This window comes from Mustelus asterias, chromosome 2 (assembly GCF_964213995.1).
Source record: "Mustelus asterias chromosome 2, sMusAst1.hap1.1, whole genome shotgun sequence".
Lineage (NCBI taxonomy): Eukaryota > Metazoa > Chordata > Chondrichthyes > Carcharhiniformes > Triakidae > Mustelus > Mustelus asterias.
The window spans coordinates 149,985,775-149,999,795 of NC_135802.1; the positions used below are offsets into that span (position 1 = coordinate 149,985,775).

A 14,021-nucleotide genomic window follows, 5' to 3' on the forward strand; every position below is an offset into this window, starting at 1 on the left:
TAGTGGAGCAGGACAAATGCTGGTGTCAATTTACTGCAGAGTTTCCGATGCGAACTAAGAGGAGGGGGTTAGAGTTAACTTTTATTGATATAGTGGTGGAGGCTCAAGACACTAGTGGAGGAGGGGGCTTTAGTTTTAATTTTTATTTCTAATATAGTGAAGGAGGCTCCGTTTATAAATTTATTTTAGTGTCACTAGTGGGCTTACTGCAATAAGGTTACTGTGAAGATCCCCTAGTCACCACACTCCAACACCTGCTCAGGTACACTGAGGGAGAATTTAGCATGGCCAATGCAGCTAACCAGCACGTGGGAGGAAACCCACGCAGACGTGGGGAGAACATGCAGACACCCCACAGTGACCCAAGCCAGAAATCGAACCCAGGTCCCTGGTGCTGTGAGATAGCAGTGCAACACTGTGCCACCCTAAATCTCTGCCACGATAAATAATAGTTCATAAACTAAACACCCTCGACAAGTATCTGTTAACTCGGGTGGCACAGTGGTTAGCACTGCTGCCTCTCAGCGTCAGGGGCCCGGGTTCGATTCCCACCTTGGGTCACTGTCTCTGCAGAGTCTGCACGGTCTACCTGTGTCTGCGTGGGTTTCCTCCAGGTGCTCTGGTTTCCTCCCACAGTCCAAAAGGCGTGCTGGCTAGGTGCGTTGACCAAGCTAAATTCTCCCTCGGTGTACCCGAACAGGCGCCGGAGTGTGGCAATTAGGGGATTTTCACAGTAACTTCAATGCAGTGTTAATGTAAGCCAACTTGTGACACTAATAAATAAACTTCAGTTTAAAAATAAACTTCAGTTTAAATTTGGCAGAAGGGGTTTAGTTTAACTTTAATAGTGGTAGAGACTCTTAACAGCTGGGGGGCGCTGGGCGGTCGGTCCCAGTCTTTGACTGGCTGTGTAGGAGCTACTTCTATGCTCTCTCCTGCAGAGAGAGAGGGTGATGGATGGATGGAGGGGGGAGCTCTTCACCCGTCTCTCTCTCTGGACCTGGGACTAACTAAGTAACAGCAGCTGCAGCGGGAAGCTGAAGAATCTGCAGCTTGCCTGGAGCTGTGAGGAATCTGCAGAGCCTGGAACTGGTAGCAGCGTCTGTGTAACCGGCTGCTCTCTCTCTCTCTCTCTCCCTCTGTGTGTTTTATGGACAGGCCATGGCCACCTTGGTCTGCAGGGTCCAGTTCCTCGACGATACCGATCCGTTCAACAGCACCAACTTCCCGGAGCCCACCCGGCCCCCGCTCTATACTTTCCGAGAGGACATCTCGCTCATCAATCAGATCGCGGGGCTGCACCGACTGCTCCGGGCTCCGCACAAGGTAAGGACACCGGGGCACAGACCCAGCCGCTCAGCAGGGGAGATCTTGCCGGGGAGCTGGGACTTATTGATCAGCCCTCGTCTGGGTGAAACAGAGTGGTGGGACAATAATCGAATAGGTGTGGGGGTGTAACATTGGGGAGGTGGAATTGAATAGGCGTGGAGGTGTAACAAGAGCCGTAATCGATTAGGTGTGGGGTTGTAATCGATTAGCGAGGGGGGGGGGGGGCAGTGATTGATTAGGTGTGGGGGTATAACATTGGGGGAGGTTCCAATTGATTAGGTGTGAGGTTGTAACATTGGGGGGGCTGTAATTGATTAGGTGTGGGGGTATAATTGATCTGTGAAGGGATGGCTAACTGATGTGAATTGGGTATAATTGATTAGCTGTGTTGGGGGTGTTGTAGCTGGGGGACTGGAGTGATTGATTTAGCTGGGGGTGGGTGAGAGAGAGAGAGAGAGAGAGGATGATATTGATGCCCAGTCTCGTATCGCCTGAAGACAGGGAACTTGGTACTAGTCTGTCTGGTCTAGAACTCAACCTGCGGGGTACCGCAGTGCGGGTGCTGGTCCCCCTGTATGGGTATGGGGGATGGGGTCTCAGTCGGTAGTAATTCCTGTAGCAGCTCAGGGCCCCCCAGAGACCACCGCCACCTCCTCTTAGAGCTGGACAAGAAGGCGGACATTGCCTTTACTGTCTGGTACTGCGCGGGGGAGGGGGACTATATTCAGTGGGGAGGGAAGAAATTCTTCCATATCTCTCCAACAGTGCTGTCTCCTAGCTCCTGATCTCTCCCCCCCCCCCCCCCCAAAGATCTCCGATCTTTTTTTATTCTTGTATTGGCTCCACTATCAGATATGTGCCCCACTGTTGTAATTAAGTCTTGATCGCAGTCTCTTTAATCCCTATTACGTTTCCTAGAATTAGACCTCCCTCTATGCTTCAGACTTACTGGTCAATGTACAAACTGTCCAGCAATAAGAGACACACAGGACGTTCCGGGTGAATGGGGGACGCTGATGGGGAGTGGGCAACTTTGAAACGTGGCTATTCAAAAACTATTTGGAACGGTTCTATTTATTTCAGCTTGCTGTTTTAAGTGCAACAAAGAGTCCCTCCCACCCTCGCACTGTTTAGTATGTGTGTTTGCAGTTTTTTCAGTAGTTGCTGTTCAGAAGGACTGGGACCCCTGCTCTCCCACTGCACTGACCGGATTTAGTGGTGTTCCACTCGGGTGCAGGTTCTTGCGAAGTCAACTGTTGGCAGCGGGGCTGAATTGGTATTTAAGCTCCAGATGCTCGACTCGGTGCCTTGCTATCACCCTGTAAACACCATCTGACATTACTTGTTTTTAAAAAAATTTTGGTCATCCCAGCTGATGTGGTGGCCAAGTGGGAGTTGTGTGTGTGACTCTTTCTCTGCACAGGTCAGGAAAGCTCCGGGTGCATTCCCGATCCTTGGCCAAGCAGCAGATTTTCGGGCTAACAAGTGGCCTGGCTGGCTGGGGTGAGGAGGAAGGGAAATCAATCAAGCCCACTGGAAGGGATGCTAGACTGGGCCTGAGTGAACATTCACCTGCAGTATGACCCGGTTAGCTAACATGCTGGTTGGCATGTAAAGCCTTAAGTTCCCAAGCTCCACTGAGTGCAGATAACTAGGAAAACCTGCTTTGATATTTGTTTAATTCGCTAGTGCAGCTAACAACGAAAACATTCCTATTCAATTCTCTAAACTCAATCACTGAATCTGAGATTGTTCTTTTATGATGATCCTTGAGATACAGTAGTGATATATATTGTTCCAGCATCTATTTAAATTGGCCCTTAATGTTCTATCCCAGGCTGTGTGCCTCGAGTCCAGGGAATACATTGTGTGCTGTCAGCATAGTTTCACAATACACAAATATTTCAAAGGGCCTTGCGACTTAATGCTGCATTGTGAATGCTCCAGATTTGTGAATGCTCCAGATTAGTGAATGATCTGCTCCGGATCCTCTGACTGAAGGGACTATTACTCTTGATGCAAACTTACTACTATTTGCTTGTGAAGGCTTGTCACCTTGAACCCTGTGTGGAACTCTGCTTTGTTTACAAGGAAGGAATGGCTAATAAATATTCTGCCATGGTGATGAGGGTATTATGTTGGTCTCATTGTGTGCCAGGCAATTGCCTTCATTGTTGAGGATCTGTGAAGGTCTGCCTTTGCCCACATGTAATCCAGCAAAGTTTATTTGGTGTCACAAGTAGGTTTACATTAACATTGCAATGAAGTTGCTGTGAAAATCCCCTAGTCTCCACACTTCGGCGCCTGTTCGGGTGCACTGAGGGAGAATTTAGCATAGCCAATGCACCTAATCGGCATGTCTTTTGGACTGTGGGAGGAAACCCCCACAGACATGGGGAGAACGTGCAAACTTCATACAGGCAGTGACCCAAGCTGGGATTCGAACCTGGGTCCCTGGCGCTGTGAGGCAGCAGTGCTAACCACTGTGCCACTTAAGTTTCTGTGTGGCCGCAGTGAGAAATGCATTGTAATAAAGTACTATGAACAATTTCAGCTTGATGAGATATGATGCAGTTATGAGCATCTTTTGTGCCTTCATAGCCTGTTCTACAAACTTTGTTCCTCTGACTCTAGCCCCTTGTACATTTCCTTACCTCATGATCCCACCATTTCAATTCTCTCCAAAAACCCCTCCTTTCAAGACACTTCCTTAAAACCCAACTCTTTGATCAGGCTTTTGTTCACTGCCATTAGTATCGTCTTTCATTTTAAATGTATTTATTTCATCTGCCTCTGAAATGATTTGAAAATTTAATGTTACACATGACATGTAAATAGAAATCACAGGTGTGAGATATTGCATTACATACTCCCTACCCACATGAGCTGTCTCCACACAACGCCTATTGTCCAAAAGTCTGCCTATAATTTAATTGTGCTGTCATTTGGAGGTGTTTTGGGGTACCTCAGTACAAAGGAAGGATATTGGCTGTGATTTAGAAAAGGGTTCAGTTGGGACAAGATTCTAGAATTTACTACCCTGGGGCACTATGGCCAATACAAGACTGGAATAGTTCAAGGAGAAAGCACCACCTCGAGACAGCCAGGGATAGTCTATAAATACAGCTGAGTTAGTGAAACCCACATCTTAAGAATCCTGTTTTCTGGCAGGGAGTTCTTTTTAATATTTAAGGTGAAAATAGACCTGGATTGCCATCCAGATTTTAAACGTTCTTTGATTTCAAATAATAATTGTGTTTGAAATAGGAGATTTGTATTTAAATTTGTTACTCTTTCTTCAGAGTAGAGCTGTGTGTACTTCTGTCAATTGCTTTTCTATTTTCTTGTTCTAAAGTGGAAAAACAAGAATTCTATGGAGGCAGGGCTATCCCAGCATCCATAGCTGTACTGAAAACCCTTTATTAAAGCTACAGGCTTGTCTTTCCTCATTTTAACTCTCAAGTCCTTTCAGGAATTTGTTGTTGTTTTCACTAGGCTAAGCAGTACCTTGTTAAAATGGCCATTCATTGTGTGATCCTAAATGGTAAATATTGTCTGCGGAACATATTGAAATGAATGAAAAACCCTGTCTCGCACCAACTCGTGCTTGTTCCATTCAAAAGTTAGTGCAGAGTTATTGAGGAAAGAAACTTTTCCCATCCTAACTCAAGGTACCAAGGATAATAATGGCTCTCCCACCTTTTAGCTGAGATTCCAACTCTTGCACACAGCAGGAATTGGACCTGGATCCTTTTGCTTGACTCAGCTATTGTTGATATCACTGGGGTACAAGCCCTGCTTTTGTCTTGGAGAATTTACGAGATCACAATTGTGAGATGGCTAAGCACAAGTGATTAATCATTCTCATGGGAGAATTAGCGGCAGGGCCTTGGTTAATAAAGGAAAGGTTATTTCTTAAGCACCCTTTTTTTAATCAGTCTACCCTGCTACCTTTGGGAATCAGTGGACATTTATAAAATCATAGAATCCAACAGTGTCTGCACCAACTTTCTGACAGTGTTTTACTCGGGCCCTATCCCTGTAACACCACACATATACCATGGCTAATCCACTTAATCTGCACATCTTGGGATACTCGGGGGCAAATTGGCCTAACCAACACATCTTTGGACTTTGGGAGAAAACCCAAGCAGACACTGGGAGAATGTGCAAACTCCAAGCAGACGGTCACCCAAAGCCGGAATGGAAATTGGGTCCCTGTGAGGCAGCAGTGCTAACCACTGTGCCGCCATGTAACCCAAGATTCATTCACTTCCTTGACACCTCTCATCTCCCATTGTGTATTCCTTTTGTCTTGTTTGACTGAAGAGGTTGGGATGGATGTCACTGTTCCAATGCAGTTGATATTGGGGGTGGGCAATGCTTGTTCCAAGTTGGATATTTGGGGAGTCTTGAGGACATCAAGGCAGGAGAATTTTTAGTGAGTCTATTTCCAACTTGGCCTAAAATTTCTACTATTTGTGGATCGAGAGAAAGTTAAGGGTTGAGGTGTACAAGAGGTTAGAGAGACAAAGCTATGATTGTGGGAGAAAGGGAACAAAGATGTAAAAATCTAAAGCATTGAGAAATTTGGGACCAGGATGATGGGCAAGCAGCACTCAGCATAGGATATGAGCAACAGAATTCTACAACAGCTGGAGGAAGGGAGGCTGGCAGTAGAGTGTTGATTGGAATAGTTGAGATAGATCTTTGCGTAATACTGTAAAATGGACGCTAGTGGGTTAACGGCCTGATTGACATCTTTCCTGATTTTCTTTCTGTTTAATTCTGTTGAAGCCATTTAAATGACAAATGGTGCCCCTGTGAATAAAGACCCTGTATGGTGTGAAGTACCATTAAGCAAAAAAACCCACCAGATTGAATGGCTGGTCATTGCTGAATTAGCATGTCATTTGGCTGCATGGAGAATTGAATGTCGTTTGGGGGATTTTAACCTCCTAATTGGTGACCAGTGAGCCTCCTTTTGCCAAGTGCATGTTCAATTTGGGGCAGCATTGCATTTAATAGATGATGCCTTTTGTGTATGGCTGTCTTGCTAACACTGGACGCTCTTGCATATAGGGAACAAAGACATGGGTGCCGGGAGCTGTGAAACTGCACAAGAATTGAGCCCTTAAATAGAGAAGGAGAGACAGTTGGAGGGAACTAATTAGAATGTGGAATTGAACAGATCAGGAATAATTTTGCCAACTAGATTTTGATCTTTGATTAACTTGATGTTGCTTTTATTGAAATTGCATTGGAACTGAAACAGCACTATTATTTTTCCCAGTTCACACGAAAACCTGAAATCCCTACAATGCAGGAAGAGGCATTCGGTCCATCGAGCCTGCACCAAAAATGACCCCTCCCAGGCCCGATCCTGGTAACACCATTTAATTACCCGCCTAATCCTCCCGACACTAGCGAGCAATTTATCCTGGCCACTCGACCTAACCTGCACATCTTTGGACTGTGGGAGGAAACCGGAGCACCCAGAGGAAACTCATGCAGGCATGTGGAGAACCGTGCAAATTCCACAGGCAGTTACCCAAGGCCGGAATTGAACCCGGGACCCTGGCACTAAGAGGCAGCCTTGTTTGCCACTGCGTCACCTACATCAGGCAAAAAATCTCTTCTCTTCGAGAGAGAACATGTCAACGTGCAGAAAGCTTGAGAGAGCCACGTTTATTCATGTTAAGAGGGAGGCAGCCTAGCAATACAGGAAGGGGCTGGGAATGTTGCTACAGAAGCTACTGCAAATAGGATTGTTTTTGCAGAGAGGAGGAGAACCCATTAAAGGTATTTGTATTAGCTCTTGTCACGGGGTTTAATATAGGACTGCACTTCTTAAAACGATTGGGTCAAAGATCATCCTGAATGCCTGAAGCGCATAATATATGTTGAGAGACGAGGTTGTTTGGACAAGGAAACCTGGAGGAGTGCAGCAGATAGTTTAGTGGTGAAAGACCTTCTATACGTTTTCTGTACATTCTTGTGTGTGTAATTTTATAATTGTGGTGGGATGGAGGAAAATGTCAAGTCTGCATTCCACATGTCCTCCCTAAAATGAAAATTGTTCCCCTACAATATAACCCACTCCGTCTAACAGCCCAGCTCTGCACTGATGAATGCCACATCCAGTAACTCTAGTTCATTCAGCTTTCGTGGTTGTAATCTATAACCTGCCACCACCCAAGTGTTGACTCCTTGTGGGCTTTTCTGTGCTTTCTTCCCCCACATCATTTATCCATTCTTGCTTATTGTAGCCATTTTTTTTTAAGGAGCTCTGATGTTGAATGATGGCAGGCTATTTTTCTATGTGGGGGGGCTACTGTCATTGGGCCATTAATCTTATTCTCATGACTTCCTTGTACTTGTAGTAAGGGGATGGGGGAGAGATGAGGGAAAGGGTCACTGATCAGCACTGGGATTGTTAGTTGCTGCTGCATTTTTTTTCTTTGCAATTAACTTTTCATTGTGTTGCTTGTAAGGAGAGTTCTTTGATAACGGGGTTTGAATATATCTCTAAAATTAAGAAAAAATCCAAGGAAGCTACCTTACTAATGTTTGGGGAAGTAGGGGGGAGTGCAAAGAAATGATCTAATCATCTGAGTTGTACCTAGCCCTCCATCACATGGAACTCCGATTCCTTGCTCCCCCGAGAGAAAAGTTGATAGTGAGCCGGCCAACTTCAAGAGAGGCTGCCTCGCAGCGATATAAAGTTGGGGATGGCCTTGACAAGACAATTGTGGGACTTTCACCCCCAGCGAAAGGAAGCCCCACTTTCTGGAGTGGCTGGCCAATCTGGTTGGCTGGCAGCTGAGTAACCCCAGCAGCACCAGAACTTGGTAGTGGCCACTGCTGAAACTACAAGCAGAGTTCCTGAGAAGATGAATGGTGACTGGATATGGAAGCATGTCCTGGGTTCTAGTTTGGGGAGAGACTGAGGAGCCAGGGGAAGAGTGGACATATATGGGGGCTTAGGATTTGGAAGGGGGGGGTGGTAGTTAGGGAGACTCTCATCAAAGTAGTGGTAACATCTTTTGGAGAGTACATGATCCCTATGACTACAGGAGCTTGCTGAAGGTGATGCCCCTCCCCTCTTCACCTGAGATGGCAAAGGAGCAGGCTGGCTTCCTTTATCTCCAGCCACTTTATTATTGCAGTGGGGCAGAAACAGGCTACTGACTGATCACCAATTGGCCAGATAAGGATCTCAATCGCCCAAGGGTGAGGACTGGGCAGGAGTGTGGTGTCCTAGCCATCGCCCTGGCCTGGAAATACACCGTGGGGGGGTGTGGGAGGCTGTAAACATTCCCCACTGGAGTCTTGAAGTCTATCAAAAAACTGTCCTTATAAAATAGTGTCAGCCTCGATTGTCATTTGGCATAAATAATAACAACATCTGGCAGATTCAACTCACTTTCCCCAGGCAGTAACCACTTTAACATTTAGGAATATTGCAGAAAGCCAATGGATTCCTCCATTGTTTTCCATGCCAGTGCTAGTGGTAGTCATGCCATGACATTGTAAATGTGTTTACTAAATGTTTTTCATAGTATCCAAGCCGCAAGAGCTCAGTCTTCACGGCATTTGACTCACTTGGCCGATTGAATGACACTGGGAAAAGAGGAAATGACATGAGGTCAAATTATGAAAAAAAACAATCCCCCGCTTGCTGGCAAATTCAATATTTTAAAACAAAGATTTGACTATTGTAAGAGCATTTGTCTTGTATTAAGTAGGAAATGATCGTGAATACCAGAGTGTGATGGGCAGTATTCACAGATGGCTGCAATGCCTTGCATTTGGCAATCTCTCCAGCCTTGCACGCACCCTATACTCCTTTGTCATTGATTTGTTTTGTCAATAGTGTCTGATTGTCCAGTTTTTGCAGCCTGGTCCTCTGGAGCTCCCTCCATAGTTCACTCGGCCTTTTTCTCTTTGTCTATGTTTTCAAAGCCTCTTATCTCTGGCCTCGTGTGTGTGACGTACAGCATTTTTCCTATCATTTGGACTGCCTTTCTCTGAGAAGCATTGAAGAAATGTGCATATCTTTTCTGATAGCCAGACACATGACAATGATGTATATAGCAGAGTGTAACAGTTGTTATGCCATTGCTGGTGCTCTGATCTCTACTTTTAACCTGCTTGTTGTTTTCCTGTTGTCTGTGTGCTCAGTCTTCACTCTCTTTCCAGTGGGACATCCCTTCTCTGTTCTGCAATTAAGCATTGTTTTAAATGCCATGTATCTGATAGAGCGGGTCCCTATAAGCCCTGTATTAAAAGGTACAAAACATGAAGGCTGGAATGAAAGAGGTACAGCTGATTGTATCCTTCCGCCGAGACTGTTTACATAGTGGCAAAAATCCAGGATTCACTTGCATGTAATCGGGGACAGTTTTCCTCATCTGCCTTAAAAGGAACACCTTTCATATTACTATGTCGCCCTAGTTTTATCCTCCACTGCCTTTATCACAAGAGGAAATGCCCTCCCCGAGTTTTCACCACATCCAATCTTGTTTCAGTAAGATTATCCTTCATTCTTCTAAACTCCAATGGGTATAGGCCCAACCTGTTTAACCTTTCTTAATAAGACAACCCCTTCATTGCAATCCAGTGAACCTTCTCTGAGCTACTTCCAAAGCTATTGCCCTTTTCTATTTTTAAATGAAAATTAAAAGTTCTTTTGACCAAAACTGCACACACTACTCCAGATGTGATCCCACCAAGGTCCTGTGCACTTGCATTAAAGCTTCCCTATATTAGTATTCCATTCCCTTTGCAACGAACAGCAATATTCCATTTGTCATCCTTATTACTTGCTGTACCTATATACTAACTTTGATTTGTGTACCAGGGCACCTAGATCCCTCTGCAATCTTTCTCCATTTAAGTAGGATACTGCTTTTCTATTTTGGCTGCCAAGGTGAACAAGTCCATGTTTACACACATTATACTCTGCCAAATTTTTGCTCTGTCACTTAACATATCGATAGTCCTTTGTAGACTCTTCACTTCCCCTTGACAACTGACTTCCCTACTTGGTGTCATCAGCAAATTTAATGATACATTCAGTTCCTTCATCCAAGTTATTGATATAGATTGTAAACATGAGGACCCAGTCTGTGTGGCACTCCAGTTACAACCTGCCAAGACCCATTTATCCCTACTCTCTGCATTCTGTCAGCCAACCAATCATTAATCCTTGTTACTATGTTACCATTTGCACCATGTGCTCTTGTCAGCCAGTGAGGACTGGGCTGCCTTTTTTGTTTTCATTTGGAAGATTGTGAATTTTTGACAGTCTGAAGATAAAGAATCCTTTACCTTAAAGGTAAAGAAGGTAAAAAATATATTCATGGTAGACCAATAGATTTTGGAAACAGAGGAGAAATGAGTAATTTGGTGGAGTTGTGATCACCTATCAATGATCTTGTTGAATGGCAGGGCAGTCTCAGTGGGTAGCTTACCCCTCCTATTCTGCTTTTTCAGGAATTGAAATTTCTGGTTTGCAAACTACAATTTTCTGTCAAGATGGTAGTTTTTCTCTTAAATTGTGAATTTAATTTAACTCTGATTCAATATATTGCCTACTAGTAAAGATTGGCTGTTCCCTTCCTTCTGATGTATAGTTGATAATAGTCCTGCTGTGGATAAGTGGTATGAACGTGATGGATTCAACATCAGTGCAGCAAAGTGTACTTGGTCCAAAGAAGCCTAAACTTCAATATCTCAGCTCAGTTGTCAGTTCTTTCCACCCCACCCCCCATTACTATTAACTCCAGGAGCTGTTTTTATTCTTTCATGGGATGGGGGTCTTGGCTGGCAAGGTTGCATTTTTATTATGCATCCCCAATTGTCCTTGTGGCCGTGGTGGTGAATTGCATTCTTGAAATGCTGCAGTCCATGTGGTGTAGGTACACCCCCATGCTGTTAGGGAGGGGATTCCATGATTTTGACTTGGCAATACGGTTCCAGGTCAAGATTGTATGAGTTGAAGGAGAACTTTGGTGTTGGCGTTCCCATGAATCTGCTGCACTTATCCTTCTAGATGGCAGAGATTTGCATGTTTGGAAGATGCTATCTAAAGAAACTTAGTGAGTTGCAATGGTGTACCTTACAGATAGCATACATTTCTGACACTATGCCTCTGCAGTGGAGGGAGTGGTTGTTGAAATTGGTGGATGGGGTGCCAATCAAGCTGGCTGCTTTGCCCTGGATGGTGTCAAGCTTCTTGTGCTTTTGGAGCTGCACTGATTCAGGCAAGTGGAGAATATTCCATCACGATCCTGACTTGTGCTGTGGATATGGTGGACAAGCTCTGGGGAGTCAACAGATTAATTGCTTTTCGCAGAATTCCCAGGCTCTGACCTGCTCTTGTCACCAGCTGGTGCAGTTCAATTTCAGGTCAATGGAAGCCTCCAAAACGTTGCGAATGAGGGATTCTGTGATGGTAATGGCATGGGGAGATGGTTGGATGAGTTGTTTGAGTTGGTCATAGCCTGACACTTAAGATTCGTGCCACATGTTAGAGCTTGAATGCTAGTAATGGCGAACGTTTCCAAATGTTCTTGTAGACATGTATACGTAATATCTATTCCACTTTGTAGCTTGGATTATTTTTCACTTGCCTATATGTGCTGGGGACTACTCAATTTGCACCTATGGATTTCGTGCACATTCTCTCCATGCGAATTCTTGAATCACCAGCTTGTATGCTTATACATGCCATACATCATTTTTTTGTTTGGGTTGTTGGTTACTGCTCATTCACTTGACTTGTTAACCGCCGTCCACCCCATCTATACATCTGTGAGTTGCCTGTTGATGGTGCCAGTAGCTAACACCTAGTCTCGCTGTATAGTTGCTGATTCCTGTCTGCTCACCAATGAGTCTTGTAAGCATTCTGGTCTCCTGAGAATTTTCACTAAAATCCACCTGGTTATCCAGTAAGCTGTTTTGTCCTCCTCTTAGCTAAGCTCAAGATGGATTGCAATACTCTATCTTCAGCTTGGATCTTGTACGTCTCTCTTGTAGGGACCGTGAATTGAGTTCAATTGGATTTTGAATTTGGTTTTCCGAGCAAGCAAGGAAGTGGATTTAGGTATGCCTTTAAGAAAGTAAGGTAGTTTCTCCTATTAAGGCTTCTTTGGACTTGACAAACTAGCCTTTGCAATTAGCTGCTGTCTTGCTGTGTATGTTGCAAACTGCATTTTGTATTCAATTTTACTTTAATAACTTCATGTCGGGTACATTGCTTGTATGTAAGGGTGGGGGGTGTAATTTTCTTATTTATCTATCACCAGGTAGTCAGTCAACCTATCTGTGACCTCTGGAGCTAATGATGACTTTTAATGACTCGAGCTTGTAAACCAGTAACTTTGACAGAAAATTATAAACTAGAGAATCTGGTGCCACTCCTCCATTTGTAGTTGCACTGTGCTTTCAAAAACTCACATGCAGCTGTTTTCTTTACTGTATCTCTTCCAAACTTTTTTCTGGTTCTGGGAGGAAAAGGGACATTTCCAAGGCCTTCGGCCTTCAGGCAATCTCGCTAATTAGCATCAGTGTGCGAGAGAATTGAGGAGGTAACAAAACAGAATATTAGTTTTGTCTGGTTTATGTTCTATGTGCAGATGTTTAGCCAGACTCCCAAGTAGGTGAATTCCTCTCCAAGTCATTGTGTGTTGGGCGAGCCATGGATTTTCAGGGTCAAATCCGAGTCAAACCAGGGATCTAACTTTGCTCTGTGAGCCAAAGAGAAAATGTGAGTCACTCTTCACTGTAAATTGAGAACTGTGGGATCTGATCTGTTGATGGTTGTCAGCCTTCAACACATCCATTCCTGCAAATTAAATCCAAGACAATAACTGTCCACCGGGACTCCCTAGTCTAATTCCCATCTCTATTTTTGAAATTTCAAAACTTGCACTAAGAGTGAGAGGGAAAACTGACGAAAGAATTATTATTGTTTTTCTTTTCTCCTTTTATCTCTGTCAGTTCACCCATGGAGTACCACTGCTTCTCTCCAGATGTTGAGGTGATGTGTGTGTTTCTTCCCAAAGCATTGGTGTTACATGTGTGTGCAACGTGAGGAAAAGGCTAAAATTATACAAAATAAGATAAAGCCAGCTAATGTGTTGGTTAAAAGCCATGAAATTTGCCATTCATGTTTTGAGAAATGAGAACATTCACTCATCATTACCACCACTAACTGACTTTAATTGTGCTCAATTGCTTTATAGTAAACTACATCAATAATACATGTCATTGTTGTCTATGGTATTTTAGGATAAAGTCTTAATCCATCATGAAATGCTTTCAATTTTATTTGGGATACAAAGCCTTGTCAAACTTGTTCCAACCAACTTGTACTTATTATAGAATCATAGATCCCAACAGTGCAGAAGGAGACCATTTGGCCTACACCGACAATAATCCCACCCAGGCCCCATCTCCGTATCCCCCGACACGAAGGGGCTATTTAGCGTGGTCAATCCACCTAATCTGTACATCTTTTGGACTGTGGGATGAAAGCAGAACACCTGGAGGAGACCACACGGACACTGGGAGAATGTGCTAACCACTCTGCACGGTGGCACAATGGTTAGCACTGCTGCCTCTCTGCGCCAAGGACCCGGGTTCGATTCCCGGCTTGGGTCACTGTCTGTGTGGAGGTTGCACGT

At 44.4% G+C, this 14,021-nt stretch overlaps 1 protein-coding gene across 10 annotated transcripts in view; it reads left to right on the top strand.

Annotated features, from left to right (window-relative positions):
- The first annotated feature begins 887 nt into the window (after positions 1 to 887).
- fhod3b (formin homology 2 domain containing 3b) overlaps positions 888 to 14,021 on the top strand; it is a 601,875-nt gene continuing 588,741 nt past the window's right edge. For 9 of the 10 annotated variants that reach the window (XM_078198352.1, XM_078198362.1, XM_078198371.1 and 6 more), the window contains exon 1: positions 928 to 1,326. In XM_078198352.1, coding sequence (XP_078054478.1) covers positions 1,162 to 1,326 — 165 coding nt within the window. In that variant the 5' untranslated portion in view covers positions 928 to 1,161. Of the gene's footprint in view, positions 1,327 to 14,021 lie in introns of all 10 variants that reach the window. The other variant, XM_078198392.1, reaches the window with a different exon arrangement.